This window comes from Coffea eugenioides, chromosome 7 (genome assembly GCF_003713205.1).
Source record: "Coffea eugenioides isolate CCC68of chromosome 7, Ceug_1.0, whole genome shotgun sequence".
NCBI lineage: Eukaryota > Viridiplantae > Streptophyta > Magnoliopsida > Gentianales > Rubiaceae > Coffea > Coffea eugenioides.
In genome coordinates, this window is record NC_040041.1 from 1,806,192 (window position 1) to 1,828,480 (window position 22,289).

Consider the following 22,289-nt stretch of genomic DNA (forward strand, 5'->3'; position numbering starts at 1 on the left):
TGACACGCATTCATATTTGCTCCAGCATACATTATCAATATAGAAAAGATGAATCCAATAAATTAGAGAAAAATCTTTTGCATGGTTTTTTTATAGTAAATAGCAAGAAAAGATCTTTGATAGTAATATATTTGCGTGTCAAGAAATTCACATGGCTACTAATGAGAGCTAGTAGTTGTTCCGGCACACGCAGTCCCCCCCAATCTTGAAGGAACTGCTTTTAAATCAGCTGAGTTCAGTATCATACAAAGTAGTACCAATTCTTTTGAGCTCTTAAATTCTCAAATCTACTTGCCTGCTGACAACAGCTAAGCTGCTTCTTTTTCATTTATAGTCAACAGAAAAGAGTTAGCCTATTCCAGGAAAAGGACTCAAGCTTCTAAAAACTGGACAGTGGTATCTCCGAAAATACCAGTAGTAGCGAATTCATTGTGAACGGTAAAAAGGGAAATGAGAATACAGATGTCAAGAACATTTACTTTTGTGTGTTCATCCAATTATAAACGTGGTCTCAAATGGTACATGATATTAACTGATGATGGTATCTCAGAAAATAAAAGAAATCACAGCTTTTGACGTAGAAGTAATAAATTAAAATCTCTCTCATGACACCTACACCTAAATGCAGTGCAGCATTTTCTGCAGACACATTTGACAGAATTGAAAACGTAGTAGTGGATGAATATTTATGGCCACTTTAACAAAGTTCGACAAGTAACTTTAACTAACAACATCAACAATGATCATGAATAGCTTAATTAGCTCTAACCATTACTTCACAGCTTCACAACTTCCGGAATATGCACAGGGTACTTATCAATGCAGTCTTGCCATGGCCCCTCCATTGGCGCCTTGATTGTCCTGTTACACTTCCAAACAGCACTGTTACACTTAAATCCACTGCCAAATGCAATCTGCCAAACTCTAGCTCCCTTCTTCATCCTTCCTTTGGCTTCAATGTAGTTCAATTCATACCAAAGTGAAGACGAGGAAGTATTTCCAAATCTGTGCAACGTCATTCTTGAAGCCTCAACATGTTCAGCTGACAACTGGAGGTTCTTCTGGAGCTCATCGATCACGGCTCGTCCACCAGCATGGATGCAGAAGTGCTCAAAAGCCTGCTTAAAATCTGGAATATAGGGTTTCCATTTGGGATTGAAAATCTTCCTCCCAATAAGGGTGAATAAAAAGAGAAGTTGCTCAGAAGCAGGAAGGACCAGTGGCCCAATTGTTGTGATGTTGGACTTCAAAGCTTCACCTGCAATAACCATGAGGTCTTTTGATAGATTAATCCCAACTTTTCCCTGTGGATCTTCTTGTTCGTATACACACCTATAGGCCTTATCATCAGCGCCCTTGTGAGTTCGAACAACGTGGACCAATCGATACTTTGCCCGGCTCTTTTCGCGCCTCTTGTTGGATAGTAAGATTGCAGCACCACCCATCCTGAACAAGCAATTAGGAAGAAGCATGGCTCGTTCATTGCCTTTGTAGTAGTTGGGAGTAATGATCTCCGTGCTGACAACTAGAGCATAGGAGTTGGGATATACTTGCAAGAGGTCTCGTGCTAAATCAATGGATATTATTCCAGCACTACACCCCATCCCGGACAGATTGAAGCTCTTTATATTACTCCTCAATTTGTACTTGTTAATCACCATAGCTGACAAGGATGGTGTAGGAGAAAACAGGCTGCAATTCACTATCAAAATATCGATATCTTTAGGCTTGAGACCTGTTTTCTTCATCAATGAATCGATGGCTGAGAATATAACTGTTTCAGCTTCAGCTCTCGCATCTTCCATTGTGGGGTTTGGAGGGATATAATGAATAGCTGGTGGCAAGCAAGTCTCTTCTCCCAAGCCCGATCTTTCAAGAATACGCATTTGGAAATCCACGCTTTTTGGACTGTCCTTGAGGATCAATCTTGAATGCTCCATGAAGGTCGAGAAGGGGACACGACATGTCACAGGTGGCTTGTAACAAGCGTAATCTACTAAGTATACTGAACGAGGTTTGGACATGAAGTAGACCGTAGCTATGAAGATGATGAGGAATGAAGAGCATAGGACTTGGACGAGATCAAAATGAAGTGATCTCCAGATATTGAGCATTTCCTCGGGTCCTAATCTTAGGATCTCTAGCACCACTCCAGCCATGATGGGCACGAGCAAGAAGGTTAGAATGTGGTTTACGAGATACTGATAGCCGAGTTTAACATATTTTAGCTTGACTGAGCTTGAGAAATCAGGCAATATTTGTGGCATCTTGTTCCTTTTTTTTTGGGGGGGTCAGAGATATATGTAGAGGATGGATTGGGCTTGGGAGGGGGACGTTGGCGAAGTTGAGCAGAATGGGCAGAAGGGGTATGGAGGAAGGGTGGAGAGCGAAGAGAAAAAGGGGGATTTAAAGGCTAAAACTGGAGTTGAGATAGCAATGAATGGAGGCAGATGAGAGGATTAAATGAACATCTTAACGTCACACAACGCTCTCTTAGCTGGAGTTTTCTTTGATGTCCTAACCTCCCCAAACAATTTAATCTTTAAATTCTAGCATTTTCTTTCCGTATATACATAATCCTTTTGGTTTTTATGAAAAATTTTATGATAGTCGAAATATGGTACTGAATTTTACGTGTCATAAGGCGTGATTGAACAAAACCATCTTTTCTGAAAATCATATTTTTTGCAACTCCAATCCCCACGTCAGTACTCCCCCCAAACTTGCCCTTTTACTATTACAGTAAAGCAGTGCCTCCTACAAATTTCAATACTTAAATTCTGACTTATAAATACGTCCGGGTTTAGTGGTAGTAATAGCATTTAGCATGGGTTTATCCTTCTCTCTTTTTGTGATTATATGCTTCTGGTTCTGTCCGAAGTTGCCATATATACATGAAAAGCACCGTTCCCACTCAAAGAGGATATACAGGACGGGCACATGCGTAGGCCTAAGTAGCGCACATATTTATTGACTGTTTATCCACCAAAGGTTGCGTTAGATTTGTGTCGTTTTCTTCAAAACTTGGTATTCTGACCGTAGCAAAACCAGCGTTGGTGTTAATTATTCTTAATCAAAACGACGCTTTCTCACCACTGGTTCTGTCATCCTCACGGGCCTCAGTGTTTAGCGTTGGTGTTAATTATTCTTAATCAAAACGACGCTTTCTCACCACTGGTTCTCATCCTCACGGGCCTCAGTGTTTAGCGTAGAAATATTTCCCTGTGACAAAGTCGGGCGTACGTCCATGCTTCCTCAGCAGTACTTAGCTGCTTAAATAGTTTGTTTCTCTCCAAAACACTACATAAAATGGAATAAAACAGAGCAACCTGCAGGACTTCACGTTCATGAATCTTTTTTTTCTTTTTCAACTCATTATTGTGTAGGCTTTTGCATGTTAAATCAACAAAGTACACAGAGATCTGTCATTGTTCAAACATGAGAGTTAAGTTTTAAAAAAAAAAAATTTTAAAGAAAATAAAACAGGAAGCCATTTCTATGTTTCCTTCATTTTTCTCCCATTGATTTCTGTTCTGGGTGGGAACGGAGGGAGGTGGCAAGTAACTATCACAAACCATTTATGAGTTTCACATTATCAGATTATTAGAAGATAATATAGTGGTTGAATAAGAAATAATGATCAGAGATTACTTTCCCGACGGTTGGGGTAGTTGTAAGTTAAGTGCCGGGACAAATAAGTTCTCATGCCACCTTGAGGTTTAGCACAATTGTTAGAAGCTCCCTTTAGATATGAAATGTTGCACGTAACTCCCTCAGTTTGAGGTTATGTACAATGGATTGAGCCCATCATCCTGATACTGCAAACAATCCTCTTCGCAAGACATTTGTAAGCTTAGGTTCCGTTTGATAAAACTGAATCTGAATTCTGAAATCTAAATTCTGAAATTTGAATACTGAAACAATTAATTTGTTGAATTTTAAGCAGTGAAAAGAAATATATGAATGTCTGAATTTTAATGCTAAACCTATTTATACTGTTCGATAAACATTTATAACTGAATGCTTAATAAATTAAATTTGACAATTTTGCCCTTATATCTTTTCATCTAAAAAAGAAATAAAACCTTTGATTTAATTAGCTAAAAATATTAGATATGAAAATGATACTATTTACTATTTATTTTTAAATCAAATTAATATAAAAGATAAATTATATTATATGAGAAGTATAGAGAAGAAGTGAAAGTCATTCAAAAGGGAGAAAAGAGAAATAGAAAATTATTAGATAGAGAATATTAGTTTGTTTAATTATATAAGAATTTTGAACATAATTAATAAACAAGGGTAAATTTGGTAGATAAAATAAGGTAGTTGAAGTAATTCTATTGATTTTTATCAGAATTAAGCATTCAGTTAAGATTCTTGTGTTGAAAAAAATACACACAAGTTCAGCACTATTTAACAAGTTCAGCAAATGGATTTTCATTTATCAAATACTCAAAACATCTGAATGTCTGAAAAAGTTTAGATTCAGCACTTTTTTATATTATCAAACAGACCCTTAGTTATTCAAATTTGAAGAGCGCTTCAGGTAATTGTGGTATTTTACTTATTTCTTCTTTTTTTTCTATTAAAAATATTGGTTAAGAAATTGATAATTCATTTATGTGGTCAAGGGAGATAAGTGTAAGTATTTAAGTTTCGGGGAGCTTTTTGTGATTGCACCAAACTTCAGGTGAGGGATATACGATTTAACATCTTCTTTTTTTCATATTTCCCAGGTTGGGGGTCCAGTTCTGTACAACTCATGATTGCAAATAAACTACACTCATTAGCAAGTGTTGCTCAGGATCTATTAAATATTAACGGAGTGTGAAGCAAACCAGTATGTGATAATGCCATGTGTTTATCTTTTTTTAATACCTTTCTAAAACCCTAATAACCAGGGAGAGAGAAAGATGAATATCTGTTTTTCTAATTATAAGAGGCCCAATTTATGTTGTCTTGAAAAGAAGAGATTTATGCTGTCTTGAAAAGAAAAGATAATAAGAGTCGTAATAAACTCTAGTCGATGACATTCTTTCATAATTAATCCTGTTAAATCCTGTTGTTGTTGTTGTTGAGGTCCTAGATTCAAATCTCCTTTTAGCACTATCTATTTGTAGTTTTTTAAATCCCGCTCTTCTTTTATTAGCAAGAAAAGGAAAACTTCAAAGAAAATCATGGATTACGACCCAATGTTGGATTCCGATATCTAAATCTAAAGAGATCAAGCTATTGAAATTTAGATGAGCTGTTCGTGGCAATAATTATTTGAGCAAATTGCGCGAAATGTCACTTAACTATTTCGAAATGTCGGTTCTGATCACTAAACTTTTTTATTAGCCAAAAATGTCACTGAACTAGTAAATTTGTACCATTTTAGTCATTCCGTGTATTTATGCCGTTAGGAGAGACGAAAAATCACTTTTTTAGGGGCAATTTCGTCTACACCTGTTAAAAAATTTAGACCCTCCTTCTTCTTCGTCCTCATCTTCTTCCTCAAAGTCACAGCAAAAATTAGACCCACCTGAATTTCTCTGCCCAATTTCTGGGTCTTTGATGTCTAAAAATCAAAGACCCAGACTCCCTGGGCAGCCCTCTGAACCTCAGACTCCCGTGACTTAGTTAGTACAAAGCTGCCACACAATTCTCACGTGTTGATTCGGACGAGTCAGACTCAATTCCATCCCGCAAACTTGCCACCAGGCTGGCCACCGCGCCGCCATCCAACAACGCCGACCGCCCCTCCAGTGACACCGCCAAATTGCATGAAAAACATTCCCTTTTCTCTTTTCTTCTTTTTCCTTCTTTTCTTTCTTTCTTTCCTTCTCTTCTTTCTTCCTTCTTCCTGCTGTCCGCCGCCGCCCCCATCGCGTCACTGCCTGCCGCTCGATCTCCACCAGCCGCGCGCCACTCCAGTCGCGCGACCAGCGCGCCACGCTGCCTCCCTCCAGCTCCAACCCTCCGCGCGCCCATCCTATACGCCAGCGGGCAGCGCGCAGCAGCCGGCCACCTGGTCGCGCGCCGCCGCGGCTATCAGCACTCACACGCCGCACGCCAGCCGTGCGTCTCTTCCGCGGCCAGCGCGCGACGTCTCCCTCTCTGCGCAGCCAGCGCGCGCGAGCTCCAGCACCAGCAGCCATCAGCAGCTTTCTGCGCAACTCCACCGTGCGCAGATCCTCGCCGTGCGCAGACCCTCGCCGCCGCGCCTCCAACCGAGCAGAAAACAAAAATGGAGGGTTATTCTCTAGCCCTCTCAGCAGCTCCGTTTCAGAAACTGAAGGTTCCTGTTGAGAGGCCGTTTTTGCTTGAACAATGGTGGTTTCCATGGAAGAATAATCAGGTGGGGAGGGGATTTCGACACGGGATTGTCGACACCGGTTGATAATTGAAGATTTAAGAGCTAAATTAGGAATTACAGCGAAAAAATCAGGGGTTGAGCCATCGGATAAATTTGGGATAACCCCTAAATCCTTGCAAACTTGAACAGCAACCCGCTCTAAAGTTTGGCCAGAAGAAATCACCACAGGATCAGACATCAAAGACCCAGAAATTGGGCAGAATAATTCAGCAAGTGGGTCTAATTTTTGCTGTGATTTTGAGGAAGAAGATGAGGACGAAGAAGAATGAGGGTCTAAATTTTTTAACAAATGTGTAGACAAAATTGCCCCCAAAAAAGTGACTTTCCGTCTCTCCCAACGGCACAAATATACGGAGTGATCAAAATGGTACAGATTTACGAGTTCAGTGACATTTCGCGCTAATAAAAAAATTTAGTGACCAGAACCGGCACTTTGAAATAGTTTAGTGACATTTCGCGCAATTCGCTCTAATTATTTTAAATTTCTTTTTAATTCCATCCTCACTATAATCAGACACGACTTTTGAACAATTTAAACAACAAAAATGGTGATTGGATCAGCGGTAACACTCTTACTATTCACGCCAATTGACTTGGAGTATTCCTTTTTTTAAAGAAGACACTGAGGATTGACTTAAATCTCTTATCTCTTCGTTGCCCCAAAAACTACACAATCGAGTACGTACGAAATATGCAAAGCCGTAGTAGCAGTAATAATTAACGCTCTTGTTCACACCTAATTCAAGATTTTTACTCTTTGTGGGGAAAATGGTGGGTTTTGACTTCACACCTGAACGTGCAGCTGGAGAGAGCGATGGTTTCTCCCAATTGCAGCACTACTTTTACATTTATTTTAATCACATGAAAGTTGAAAATAAATGCTGCAGCAAACAAATTGCCAGAGAGAAGGTTTTGTTATGTGGATGCTAACAAGTAACCGTGTAGAATGGGTCTAGTCATCGCTTCCTCTAGAATTGACTTGTGCACAGCTTGGTTGACCCCCCCCCCCCCCCCCGTATTAATAAACCTTCGTTCCACTTGTACCCCTACACCCCCGTTTGGATTGTGAATCTGGGAAAAAAACTTTAAAAATATTTTTTCTTTTCTGATACATTTTTTCTTTTTTATCTCACGTACATTCTTTAGCTAGTGTATTAATTTCTACCCAAAAAAAATTAGTAGATTTATTCGGAGCTGTATTTTTTTTTTTTCATTTTTCCCCCAATTTTAATTGTCTCGATCAAAGCTTAAGACACATGCTACCTAATTTTAAACACGCATTTATGGTTTTTTGTATGTCGGTTTATATTTCATTCGCCTATCTCTAAATATGTAGAGCCATTAAATTTTTTTTTTTTTTTGGTGATGTGCTTCTGTTTTGGGCTGGTAGTACGCTCTTTGGCTTTTACTCTTCTTTACTCCTAAGGTTGATCCGTATCTTCTTTACCCCATAAGGTTTTTACGTTTAGTTTTTGCACAAGTTCATCGCGAAGGATAACTTCTCTCTTTGTTAAAAAAGGGAGTAAAGGAAATTTTTTCACAACGACAAAACGCGAAGTGACAAGGATATATACATGGAAGTGAAAGAGCTGGAAATTCACTCTAGAACCGACATTAATTGGCACACCGCAGCAGCAAATGCCCAGTGTAATTAACTCCAAGGGGAACCATAAAATGCAAAAGAAAAGAACTTTTCCTAATAAATATTGCACCAACACTTAATGAAGTAGTGCTTCTTGTGAAACTTCTTATCACGAGACACGCTGTGCTTTTAATAATAAGAACAATTTGCTTACCATTTCTGCTTCTGGAATCCGAAAGAAAATGGACAGAGAAGAGAAGCTCGCTCAATGGCCCCTATCAAGAATTCATTCCAGAGAAGTACTGTCTGACACAACATTAGTAGTTGCAATATTTTGGGTTGAGTTGGATGGTAAGACAGAAGAGATTGCGAGTAAGAGATCCGGATTCAAGATCTATAATTTATCAAAAAAAAAAAGAAGCATTATTTTTTATTTTCATAATAAAATGTACATTGATGTGCGACTTAAAGGAACGGCGAAAGAGATCACAATCTATGCTTGACTCATTCAAGGGCCAAGGGGAATTGCGAGGAATCAATGTTGCCTTTAAGAATCATACATTGATCAGCCAGCAACACCATAAGTTTACATGAGAAGCTGAAATGGACCATACTTCAGTTTGCACCATGCAGTTAAAAAAAAAAAAAATTTTCTGAAACTCTGAAATGAGAAAAGAATTGCTAATAATATCAAGTTATTTAAATATAAGGGGCTAGACGTATTTGAATTGAAGATGTCTGTCTATTTTATGGAAGAACTTATATTTGCATTAGTTCACAACCTAAATCGGAGTTTGCATCCCGTGTCATCATTTACACTTTGGCGATTTCGAAGATGATTAAAAGGTTAAGTGTGATCCATATCATTATATAAATCCATGAGAAATAAAAATATATAGTACGTACTTTAATCCTTATCTTATGGGTCAAACTTATCTATCAACTATCATGTACGCATTCAATTAGTACTTAGTATACAAGTTAGATTTTAGTGTTGTGTTACTCCTCGGAGGAAAGAGACCTGTCCTCAGAACTGTAGTTACGATTTACTACTACTTTAAGAGCAAGTGCCCAATAATCAAACTATTGGTAGTCCATGATGGCTGCAGCCTGCGACTCGATCGGGACTTTGTTTACAGCTTCATCTCTTTAATTTGTCCGTCCAGTTGCAGTCTATTTATTATATAAGCTAATTCCATGAACAATGTCGACATATCATGAAAATGGAGCTGAATGAAGATAGAAATGGCATTATTAGATTTCCGCTGCTAGTCTTGCATTGATCAGGTACTCATCCTCTTTCTCAAACTAAACACTATTCAAGAAAAAAGGTTAAAATCGCACAGTCGCAAAAATTGTTTTCCACGGGAATAACTTGGATTTACCCTTAAAAAATAAATAAACAACTTGGGAGGTTCAATGCGATTTTGACTATTTGCGTTCCGTTTAGGGTTCAAAAATGCGAAAGTGGACTTTGGACAGCAGGGGAATACTACTGTTCCTGCAAGACACGAAAAGGGAAAGACATGCATGCATGGAACTACGTAAAACAAGGGCAAAAAAATAATAATAATAATTTGAAAAGGTGAAGATTTTGCCAAGTGTTAACTTTTTTTTTTTCTTCAGTAGTATTATTGTCATCTCCATCCATAGATCAATCAACATTTAGTCGCCCATCACAGTAAGAGCGTTCATAAAAAATGGAAATGGCTTGTCAAAATGGGTCCAACCTGAAAACATATATTAATTGACTGACGCATCCAGTCTTTTCTTTCTACTCTGCTTTTAATTGTGTTGTTTACAGTTCTTCGGTCATCTCACAATTAACAAACGTCAATTTTTAGTTTCGAAACAGAAATTAAGCTTTGAAAAGTTAAAGGTTAGGATAATCTCAAGCCCCGCTGACACGTTATTTGTGATTTGTGAGCCAAGTTTAAGGATCTGTAATTAAGAATGGATTAGCCAAGTAATTAGTCAATGACACGACTGTTTTACAAAGTCCGCTAATTGTTAAGCACCTAGCTAGACGGTGTGTACTGGTACGAAGTATCCCAACACGACGACTTCAAATTAAAATTTACACGAGTACTTCTAAGTGGGACCTGGAAAATCACAATAATGTCAACAAATTTAAGCCGTATCATCCCTAAATCTGGACTTCCCAAGAGTTCACTTCAATTATATGCAATCCCAAATTTAACCTGAATTTCGTTTTAGATAATACTGGTATGCAGTCTACATTACTTGCAAGAAACCTAATAATAATCTAATTAAGCAGTGATTTCCGGCTTTCTTGCTATAGGAGTTGGCTTGTGCTTGTGGTTTTTTAAGGTGAAGACTCATACTGCTGGGGGTCCACGAGTTAATTAAGTTCCATAATAGGTACTTCCCCCCAGCGAGCTGATCTGAAGTTAAGGTGATTAAGTTGAAACTGGCAACTCGTTCTCCAGTTGGAAAACATTTTTCATGATCCATGCCTCTCTTCCCTACAAAAATCTAATGTCTTGTTATATATCCAGTTTGTGAAGTGGTCAAGTCATTAGGGACAAGTTACTTCTTCTACGGTCACACACCATCGAAAACTTCAGCAAGTCTGGTTTTGTTTTTTCTTTTCTTTTGACTGGCTCCAAGAAATTTCCAGAAGAGAGAGAAGTGCAATAATGCATGGCCCTAATACTACTTACTTATTTCAGTGGAAAATAACGTTGAATTGATTCGTGTACACTTTCATCTTCGTATGAATATTGAACAGAAGATCACTTCTTCACGTAGCCAGATGTCTATTTGGAAAAACTCACCCCGGCCATGTGTTTGTTTAATCAAACTTTAAACGTTAAAGGTAATAGATTAATTACAAGTATTTGTCGAACCATGTTACTAAGATCTAACGCATAAATTCGTAGAATTAAATTATGGGGATGATAATCTCTGACTACTGAAATCCATATGGGGTAAAAAAAAAAAAGGCTCTATGATGCTAGTACGTAATAAAAGCCGGACAATATGTGGATCTCCTCTGACGTATTCCCATAATCGGAAGCACATCTCTTTTATCTCATTATTTCGGGTGTTGACATGAGTCCCAATGATAATTACGTGAGTAATTGGAAAGGCTTATGACACTGGATATGTTACGTAGCCGAACTTATTGTTTTGGTTATATTTCGCTGTTATATACTATTCACTATAATCAATAATGGTTCCCAAAAGTAATACAACATGCCTCTGCCAGCCGATTCCTAAACCCAAACAATTTAATCAACATAATGACTCTAGTTTGAGAGTCTCCCTCACCAGTAATTGAGCTTTGAGAGCGCGGAACGCTGCTCAGCCCCAGATTGCATTTGTTTAACACACACAGTCACACACATATATACACCAGCAGACACACACACATATGTGTATATATATATATATATATATATATACACCAGCAGTTGTATTATCGTGACACCAACATTTTTTTTTCCCATTTTTCATTTTTTTTCCTTTTGATTTTACCCATTAAATCATTGAAGTTTAAGCGAGCGAGTTCAAGTAACAATCTCGGTTACTCATTTTAGTCAGACCAAAAATAAGTAGGTGGAATTTGGTCCATAGTCAAGTCGAACCCATGTGAACATAATGAACAGTGTCGGTCAAACGATATCGGTTTCTTCCCTCCTTTCTTTAAGGGAAAACGATTAGTGTAATAATATATATAGGTCTTCTTCTCTCCTTCGATCAATATCACTAATTTCATTTTCGACAATGAAACCACTCGGATTGGTCCCAGCCGACTCCATGTTTCATAATGCGTCCAACTTCTACGGCTGTCAAGAATTTCACACTTCGCCAAAAAAAAACCGAATTTACGATGCACTTTTAGTTTCTTTTTCTGCCATAGAAAACCCAAGCCATCAAAGAAAGTGTTCTCTCAGTTTCTTGTTGTCCTTGCTCCATCCAGGATAGAATACAACAACCCCCCCCCCCCCACCCAAAAAAAAAAACAACACTGGTTTAGGATCTTTAACAAGTTAATTGTCCTAAGTGAGTCGAGGGAAATTAGAAACGTTGCCCGTTGCTACATCTAAGTGAGTCGAGGGAGCATCAAGTATATATCTAGAGACCAACATGGAACTGAACCTGTTAAAATCGAGCAAAAATAAAAGATTGGAAGACTGGAACATTAATTTAACCAGGCATCCTGAGAACGTACGTGGTGTGAACTAAAACAGACTTCCAAGAAACAAATGCTTACAATTCCATTTTATGAAGATGATCTTGGGTCCCAATTGTTCTTGGCTTCTGCTGCTGGAAATTTTGGTTTGGGATAGCACTACTAGTTAGTTCGATCAGAAGAGCCCTTTCTTGCTGCTTAAATGAAATACGCACGTGTAACCATAACAGTAAGACACTTTCCATGCAACAACAACAATAAGAAGCCAGAAGGGACGTCTCAGTTTTTCAATGAATCCGCAGTCTGCATGCACGGCAAGCCTCTCCATATATACTCCAACCACCACTTGTATATATGGTTCGTTGTTATACAATATTTGATTTGAATTCCTTCTTATGTGAAGTAGAATAGTAGTGTATTCATCAAAAGAAGGAAAGAAATTTTTTTTTTCTTAAAAAGAAAAGATTAAAAGGCAGCTTTACTTTTATCTCAAGGCATGCTGAAAGAAATTTGTGCTGTCTACAAACAATGCGGCTTTTTAATTAGATATGAATAATAGAGTGAGAGTGGACCACACGCGGCATAATTTCTTTGGGCAATGAATGCAGCCCAATTAAGTGTGGGGAGTATTGGATTTTTCTTCCTCTCTTCTCTCGGCATACATGATACAACGTGTCAACTGTGATTGGGTCAACCACACCACACCACACGTCAACGGCTGGCGATTAAACATCAATAAATGTGTGGATGAACGAGGAAAGAGGTGCATCAATCCTTCAACCGCCAACCACTCTATTATTAAAGACAAAAACCCAAAATTTTGATGAGCAACAGCAACAGCAGCATGGTCTTATACCCTCAATAGTACCAGTGCCACCACACTTTTTCGTGGATAATGTGATCAATATGAAAGTCAACCCCGGTTTGATTTCATTTCAAGTTTTCAATCGCCGCTCTCGCAGACAAATTAGGAATGGTGTCAACCAATTTCACGAAAAAGGAAAAAGATGTGGAATCATTCCCAATCCGACTCCCAAACTGGTGTAGATTGATTTTCTGCATATTAAGGATTTACACCCCAGGATTTGTTCAGAATTGAACAAACTTTGAATTTTCTTATTTTGGGTGTTCCAATTGTTGATTAATCTTTTTTTTTTAATGCTCTAGCAAATTTTGAGGCGAAATGGTCCATACGGACAATGGCCTTGGTGCTTTTTTTTTTTTAATTATATATATATATAATGTGTTGAAGCAAACCATTTGGATAAACAAAAAGACAGAGACAGGATGTAATTATTTGGATGAAAGATTGCAATGAAGAGGGCTAGAGATTACAGCAATTAAACAAACAACGGGACAGGTTCAATTTCTGTATTTCTGTACAGAGAGAGAACTAGTCAAGAGCCAATTAAATAACATGAGTGGACATTTATGTATACGGTTCAAAGATCAGGAGAAACGACAAGGACCTTAGATTGTAACTTCCACATCGTAGTTGTGTGAACGAGAAGCATCTCTTCCCAGGCCACCCCACAACAATGAGCCACTGACAATCAATAACCTTCGGTCCTCAGTTGACATGTACCACAATAACATAACCTTCGCTACCTGCAAACCAAGAAATGTCGAGCAACAACGCATAGTCAGAAACTTCGATCAATTTCTTCCTCTCTACTTGCACATTTGCCTTTCATTTAACATGGAAGTAGTACTGATTTTTGCCATGCCATGGGGAACATTCTGCAGTTTGTCGTCCTTTTAAAACTAGCTGTTAAAAATAAGTGTTATAATCAACACGAGTAGTAAGATATTCATTTTCCAGAACTTCTCATCTCTATAGTACAAAAGTCATCTTAAACCAAATTTCAGACGATACTAGGTAATTTAGATAGCAATTGTTCCAATATGCACAGAATAAAAACTACTTTCCTTCAGATTTTCAGATTGATTAAAATAACATAACACATTAGTGCCTCCTGTTTTGCAGTCTTAGCTTCAAGTTACACCACCTTTTCTAGCTAGTAGAGAAGCTGGGGTCAAAGGTTACAAATCCATGAAAAAAAATGCGCCAATGTCTGTTGATTGCCTCTTCATACCGCCACTGACGTTCAAAGCCAGAAAAGCAAGGACAATCACGAGATGAACCACAAAAATCAGAGGTGTTTTTTGGCCTCTGTGGATAGAGCAGAGAGCTTGGATGGCGTCCATTGCTTAGTGTTGGTGTATAGAAAAATTACTACGAACTGGGAGAAGCAAAGAAGCATGATGACCGCTTCAAAAAGGAAAGGGTACTTCCTTGGAGGTGCTATCGTCAAGTAGACAACATGCAGCACTAGAAAGCAAGACAGAAGAAATAATCTTAATGTGCCAAAGGAAGATTGAGTCTCTTTTTTGTGTTGTCTCCCACCAGGCGAATGGTAAAGAAGGATAAAGAGACCATGTAAAGCAATGTATGGGATAATCAATTTATCCCGGGTAAGAAGAGGGAACATAGACACTAATGCATTTTGTGTCAGCCACAAGAGAACGAAAGGCTTTTCCATGGCCAAAAAGCTTGCAGGGAGGAGTGGCAGCAGGATGGATTTCTCATGTACTGCAAATTTACCAACAAAAGTAATGTACGCAGTTAGTACCTAAGATATTGTACCCCGATTAGGGAAAGACCGATGGATAAAAACATTGACATATTCAAGTACCTTGAAATGAGAACAAGTAGAATGCAAGAGCACTGTTCAAAAGCCCATAAAGGAAACTTGATTTTCTTGGTTTCCATATCAGCTGAATCATGGAAGGTAGACAAGCAGAAATGGTTGCAGTAAGACTCAGAAGTTTTAGGGGTTGCATATTCAACAATCTCTTCCACTTTACGAGGATTGAAGTAGTACACCAAAAATTCGCCACATAATCCTCATATATACCTCTTTCAAAAGGAGCCAGACGGGATAGAACCTGCATCAGTAAGCTGCTAAGATAGGCTTACAGGGTAAAGAAGTTTACAAGTGGCACTTTTACAAGCCTGCTATGACAACACTTTACTCCAAGAGATTCATCCTTTTGTTGTAGCAATAAGAATGAAAAACTACATCACATACAAGATATTTGTAACAGAAAGAAATAGACAACAGACTTATCAAAGACCAAATACTCACAAGCAGAAATGGTTGCAGTAAGACTCAGAAGTTTTAGGGGTTGCATATTCAACAATCTCTTCCACTTTACGAGGATTGAAGTAGTACACCAAAAATTCGCCACATAATCCTCATATATACCTCTTTCAAAAGGAGCCAGACGGGATAGAACCTGCATCAGTAAGCTGCTAAGATAGGCTTACAGGGTAAAGAAGTTTACAAGTGGCACTTTTACAAGCCTGCTATGACAACACTTTACTCCAAGAGATTCATCCTTTTGTTGTAGCAATAAGAATGAAAAACTACATCACATACAAGATATTTGTAACAGAAAGAAATAGACAACAGACTTATCAAAGACCAACAGTAGCCCTTTACCCCATTAAGATATGGTAATTTGTCAGTCTCTTCTATATATAGGATCTCTAGGGCCTAAAGCCTAAATTCTGCATTAACTTCAACATATATGTCTCACTATCCTTCACTAATTGTCTTAGTCCTTCTCTAGCAATGATAAAATAAAGAAATAAGACCAAGACAAAGCAAGAGCAATGGGATTTTTACCTCTAAGGATGCTTCTGCTGAATAAAGATATGGGCTCCAAACAACAGCAAAGGTCCCTAGCACTGCCAAGCCCAGTTTTGCCACCTCAATTACTGGATTTTGTTGCCTTAGGCATTTGCCCAAGAGATAGCTGAAAAATGCAGGAGCAAAGTATGCACTCATCTGCATAAAACCAACTCAAGATCAATGCTCCAAGAAGATTGATAAGCTAAGAAAGCAACAACTAAATTTTCGGTTTCTTTTACGCAGATGTAATGTATACATAATTTATTCTCCAAATACTTTCAAGACTCTCATTTCAGGGATATCTCCAAACCTCACCCTTTGATCCATAAATTTCAAATTTCCTAATGAACTTGGAAAAAATCTCTCACTGTCTCTAAGCAATTTTCTGACAAATTTAAATAGCTTAGGCTCAACTGAAGTAATTGATATGTAAGATGAGCCAAGTCAGATTATGCTTTAGCAGAGATAATATGCAGATCAGGAACGTCTTCTCAGATAAATATATATATACACGTATACATATATTCAAGTCCAAATTGATAGATCAGTTGACAAGCCAAAAGTAGGGTTGGACAACTAAAACCATGATTCTACCACATGACATCCAAATATAGGCGATTACTCTTCTTCTATTCCTGTAACTTTGAAAACACTGAACTTTAGAAGATATTTTTCCATTTCTCAAAAGTTTATTTTCCCAATAAGAAAAGCGACAATCCTTCACTTACTCCATGCTTCATATTCTGAAACATTCCAGTAATGCTTTAACATGTTATGTTTCATCAAGTTTTAATGCATCCCTACTCCTTCTAGCATATCTCCAATTTCCTTTTTCGTCAAATTCCAGATAAACAGTACTGTTCATCTTCTGTAGTTTGAGGATTCTCCACAAGTCCAGTTTCTAAAATGTATACCACTAGGCATGCTCTGGTACTTATTCAAAGCTATCAATTATCCCACCCCCCAAAAGTAGAATACAAGCTCTGCTAAAGCATCATGCAATTTCTGTAGCCATACCAGAAACAGACGTCAAAAACAATATTGTGAAACATTGTGTTCAACCAATCAAGAAATTGATGAAAAAATGATAGTATATGTTCCTTTGTTTTCTTCTAACTCTATCTTCATGCCTGGTCATGGTGCAATATAACATTCAAAAGCTAAGAAGACATGCCATATGGCAACATGATTCACTCGAAAGTCACGGGAACAAAAGAAGGGTACCTGTTTATGGTTGAGTGCAAGACTAAAAAGTACAGAACCAACAACATCTCTATCAGACAGAATTGCTGCAACAGCTGCAACAGTGAGGCCCAAACTAATACAATTGTACTGAAGAAACGCAAAAACCAACATCAATGCAATATTACTAGTATTAGAACAACCACCAAAATAAAAATTCCAAGCAAGAAACCATGTGGGACTCACTCCTACCTGAAAATGACCATGATCAATCAATATGAGACATGGGTTCAATAAAATCAAGGCAATGTGCCACGCTACACTAGTCTTCTCCTTGATAGGCTTCCCAGAATAATACACATTGATAAAATAAAGCACTGCAGGAAAAAATATCAAAGCATCAGATGATAAAACCGTCCACCTCATCAACAATTTCCTGCACAAAACACAACCCAATTCTCAAAATCTTCCCAAAAAACCAAAAGGGAAAAAAATCCAACATTTTAACACCTCCACTAAAATGAACAACTGCAGCATTTCATCGAATACATTAAATGCATTACCCAATGTAAGACTCATAGCCACGAGAAGTGTAAAGTGAAACAGATCAAAACATCGTAATAAGAAAGCTTTGATGATCAAGGCCCCAGTAGTTGATGAAAAAATGATAGTATATGTTCCTTTGTTTTCTTCTAACTCTATCTTCATGCCTGGTCATGGTGCAATATAACATTCAAAAGCTAAGAAGACATGCCATATGGCAACATGATTCACTCGAAAGTCACGGGAACAAAAGAAGGGTACCTGTTTATGGTTGAGTGCAAGACTAAAAAGTACAGAACCAACAACATCTCTATCAGACAGAATTGCTGCAACAGCTGCAACAGTGAGGCCCAAACTAATACAATTGTACTGAAGAAACGCAAAAACCAACATCAATGCAATATTACTAGTATTAGAACAACCACCAAAATAAAAATTCCAAGCAAGAAACCATGTGGGACTCACTCCTACCTGAAAATGACCATGATCAATCAATATGAGACATGGGTTCAATAAAATCAAGGCAATGTGCCACGCTACACTAGTCTTCTCCTTGATAGGCTTCCCAGAATAATACACATTGATAAAATAAAGCACTGCAGGAAAAAATATCAAAGCATCAGATGATAAAACCGTCCACCTCATCAACAATTTCCTGCACAAAACACAACCCAATTCTCAAAATCTTCCCAAAAAACCAAAAGGGAAAAAAATCCAACATTTTAACACCTCCACTAAAATGAACAACTGCAGCATTTCATCGAATACATTAAATGCATTACCCAATGTAAGACTCATAGCCACGAGAAGTGTAAAGTGAAACAGATTTAGGATCAAAACATCGTAGGATAAGGCCATGGAAGTAGCTTTGATAAGCAGTGAGCGGCGGGTAATCAAGGCCCCAGTAGTTGAGATCATTAATGGTGCTATTTCGGTACCATTCTTTAACGGGTAGATTAATGGTGATCTCCATCCAATGCCTCTGGGCCTCGTAATCACCGTACTTGGGCGGATTTCCAGCGCCGGAATATGGGTGCAGAGATACGCATACCCTTACTAAAAGTGCGAAAAGGCTGATGCCAGATGAATCAGGATCGCCACTCGGCCATGTCCTACAAGAATTTATGGACTATCATGTCATTTGGTCAAACAGATACTGACTAATGACGGTTTGTATATTCTAGTAGGCTATCATTGGGATGCTAGATAGTTTGTGCAGAATTTTGTGCAGTGTCATATCACTTTTATATTTATGTCAAGTATCTTGATTTTCATCTCTCATCCACTGAAGCATCAAGTGGATAAGGTCCTCGGTCAATGTCAGACAATTCAGTGTATGCCAAGATTTGTCATTGCTAGTATCTAGCAGTTGTACTTGTACCTAAGCATGTAAAGAAGCATATTACAAAGCTAACAAATAAAATAGAAGAGCAATGCAGACAAAAGTTCACCAAGCAACAGGAAAAGGAAAAACAGCACACTTTGTGTTTCCATTTTATGGAAAGGGCAAATTATCCAATTGGCCCTTGAACTCTTTGTCTAAGTAAAAATAAGCCCCTCATCTATTTTTTGCTGACTTTAAGTCCTCGAACTTGTAAAATTGGACACCCGTGACCCTTTTAGCCAGTTTCTCCGGTTTTGCAACCGGAAAGTGAATTCACACGAATGCCAGTATGCTTTTAAGAAGGGCATTTTTGTCAAAAGATTCAAAACTCGCGCGACGCTAGGGTTTCAGTACCCCCTCTTTCGATCTCTTCCACACACAGTAGAACACGGTAGCTAACGCACAGTTGATTTGAGGCCATGGTCATATAAATAGCTGGCTTTTCTACCAGAGACACTGACTTGCTTGAGCTGCTGAGTAGATAGACCCAGCACATCGTCGGGAAGAACTGCAGTCTCACCACCGCAGAGCACTACAAAGCAATTGTAGATTGAGGTGCCTGCTTTGTAGGCGAGTTGCTGATAGAGAATGCTCTTGGTGAGGGCAAGGAATGGGGAGTGGTGAGACTCAAATGCCGGAGGCTGGTGGGTATCGATCAGGGTAGCAAGTAAAGGGTCAACAACGCGGAGGTGGTGGAGAGCGGCATTGATTTCACCCTCGGCCGACAGGGGTTTGATGATCTGGGGCAGAACCCTAGCTGATTGGACAGCACTACGCCTCCGATTCTTGGGCATAGATGCCGTGGGTGTGGAAACTGTGGTGGAAGTAACAGCAGTGCTGGTCGACGCAGAGGTAGAGGTGGTAGTGGTGGTGGTAGAGAAGAAGGAAGCAGTGGTCGGAATAGGTATGGCAGAAGGGGAGGAGGAAGAATCAGTAATTTGTTGGGCTTTGGCCTCGGAAGTCTGCAGGGTGGGCATTGAGGAGGAGTTAACGGCGGTGAGAACAACGGGGGTGGTGGCAATGGTGTATTTTGGAAGGATTGGAGGGCTTCTGGGAAACGTCGGCATTGATGGTGTCCATAGGGGAGGAGACGAATGGGAGGGAGAGGGAGAGGTTGCGGGAGAGAGGAGAGGAGAGAGAGACGGCATCGGTGGAGAAGTCAATGAGGAGAGAGGAGAGATGAGTTGTTCCTTTTTTGCTTGACAAAAATGCCCTTCTTAAAAGCATACTGGCATTCGTGTGAATTCACTTTCCGGTTGCAAAACCGGAGAAACTGGCTAAAAGGGTCACGGGTGTCCAATTTTACAAGTTCGAGGGCTTAAAGTCAGCAAAAAATAGATGAAAGGCTTATTTTTACTTAGACAAAGAGTTTAAGGGCCAATTGGATAATTTGCCCTTATGGAAATGACCAGGAAGGAAGCTATGAGAACAAACCAAATGAATAAAAAATTCAAAGCTTTAATCTGATTCGTCAAATGTAGCCTTCTTGTTTACTGTTATCAAAAATTTCATCTAAAAAAGTAGTGAATGGTAAGTAAACCATTCCTCTAATGGTGACTGTATGATGAAAGTACAGGAAACAATTGATCAAGTGACTAAAATTTATACAACGAACAATCTAACTCTTAGCAAATAGTAAACATCCAATCATAGCAAGTCATTGAAGGAAGTAAAACAGTGGCCTATAACTTGTAAAGATTGTTTGAACGATCTAATGATTACAAAAGGAAAACAATTAACCACTGCAAATCAAACGGTCCAAAGTTAAGCAAGATATCAAAATTATTTTAAAAAAGTAAAAAATTTCAAATAAATTAAAACCTTAAAAGTTGCTTTGTGATTAAATACAGCTTAGCTACAAATGATAATTCTTTGACTGTTTCATTTTAATTATGTAAAATAGATTATATACATCTTCCCTAACACACACTTATGTAAAAAAGGGTTACAGGTACGATAACATGAAGTTGATGGGCTATTTTCGCATTTTATCTAAAAGCAAGTAGACCGGCCCATATGTCAAAAGTTTGCAGTCCGAACTCAAGTCATTATCATGGCATTCCATGGTCTAAAAATCATTGACACTAATACTAATACATATATATTATAGGGAATTTATATTTTAATTCAAAACAATAATATATACTTATATATATATATATTATAGTATAGGTTAAAGTATATGAAAAAGGCAAAACAATTCAAAGAGACGTATACTTATTAAAAAAAAAAGTTTATTTTGTAAGTATAAAATGAATTTTCTTTATTTTAATATCTTAAATAAGTTGAAATCAAAATTTGTTTACCTGTTAGCTGTCAATATATGATAAAAATTTGAGTAAAATAATTTAATTTATAATAATTTACATCATAGAGCAATTGTAAGCCTATTTATCAATATATCATGTTATACACATGCGTCAAAATTTTTTAATAGTAAAAATATAATATTTAACTGATTCATTTTCCTCAAATTTAGAAATTTTTTTCTTCCATCTTGTAATCCTAAAATTGTTGAGTGAGCTCAAGTCATTATCATGACATTCCATGATCTAAAAATCATTAATATGGCCCAAAATTCAATTAAATATACTCGAGTTCTACTTACGCCCCCATTCGAAGCCAACAGATCAAAACAGCTTCCACCTTCCATAGTGTCACGTCGCAGCACCGCAAGCAACCACAACATGAAGCAACTCATTCTTATAATATAGTAATAAGAAAGATACGTCGGGTACCAAAATGCTAGAGTAAATTGTACTTAGAGCAGGTATCTAGGCAGTGACCATCAAGGTAGAGACTATTATTAATCAAGTACCAATACGTTATCTTTTCCTTATGAAATGATTCCGTGTCTTGTATCTAATAAGGAAACAAGTTTTAATGAACCAAACGTTATAATGTTCAAGCTCAGTCTGAAATTCTAGTGAATTGGAACATTAGTAGTGTCCAAAATATGGCTTGAATTTCTAACGAATTCGAAGATTCTAATATTCAAGTTTGGTGTGAATTCATGATGAATTTGAAAAATTCTTTTTGAGATTAATTTGATTATTAAAAATTTCAAATTTGAATAAGCTTTTATCAGAAGAAACTGTCTGCAATAATCAAATTCAAGTAAATGGATATTTAATATATAATGCAATCGTGTAAAATTTGTGGAAATAATAATGACATTCAGATTTAAGTTTAGTATGATTATTTATTTATTTATTTTTACTTCCAATAGGTTGTGACCTCTCCAACCTTGTACTTTTTTTTTTTTTTAGAAGCTCAACCTTGTACTTAAGGACACAACAAAAGTTTAAAAAATGATCAGCATGTGTTAACATTACAAATTTACAATAGTGCTATTTCTATATATATTACATGGACGT

General features: G+C 37.8%; 2 protein-coding genes across 2 annotated transcripts; both read right to left on the minus strand.

Annotated features, from left to right (window-relative positions):
* Nucleotides 1–461: 461 nt before the first annotated feature.
* LOC113777938 (3-ketoacyl-CoA synthase 6) lies at nucleotides 462–2,380 on the minus strand. The gene has a single exon (XM_027323173.1). It carries the CDS (start codon nucleotides 2,265–2,267, stop codon nucleotides 777–779), a length of 1,491 nt encoding a protein of 496 aa, XP_027178974.1. The 5' UTR covers nucleotides 2,268–2,380; the 3' UTR covers nucleotides 462–776.
* An 11,640-nt stretch (nucleotides 2,381–14,020) lies between these two features.
* LOC113777943 (probable dolichyl pyrophosphate Man9GlcNAc2 alpha-1,3-glucosyltransferase) lies at nucleotides 14,021–19,979 on the minus strand. Its single transcript, XM_027323180.1, has 9 exons — nucleotides 19,317–19,979; nucleotides 18,910–18,938; nucleotides 18,311–18,640; nucleotides 18,000–18,183; nucleotides 17,790–17,897; nucleotides 15,798–15,959; nucleotides 15,266–15,405; nucleotides 14,802–14,914; nucleotides 14,021–14,698 (listed from the first exon to the last, which is right to left on the minus strand). Exons 1-9 carry the CDS (start codon nucleotides 19,977–19,979, stop codon nucleotides 14,259–14,261), a joined length of 2,169 nt encoding a protein of 722 aa, XP_027178981.1. The 3' UTR covers nucleotides 14,021–14,258.
* Between the last annotated feature and the right edge of the window lie 2,310 nt (nucleotides 19,980–22,289).

Bases quoted from the DNA above. Each gene is read 5' to 3' on its own strand.
- LOC113777943 (XM_027323180.1), bottom strand. From the start codon at position 19,979: ATGCCGACGTTTCCCAGAAGCCCTCCAATCCTTCCAAAATACACCATT. The intron at 18,939-19,316 runs GTGCGTTAGCTA...TTTATTTGTTAG, and splicing joins ACCATGGCCTCAAATCAACT to CTTTGTAATATGCTTCTTTA. The intron at 17,898-17,999 runs GTAGGAGTGAGT...GCGTTTCTTCAG, and splicing joins TTGATCATGGTCATTTTCAG to TACAATTGTATTAGTTTGGG.
- LOC113777938 (XM_027323173.1), bottom strand. From the start codon at position 2,267: ATGCCACAAATATTGCCTGATTTCTCAAGCTCAGTCAAGCTAAAATAT.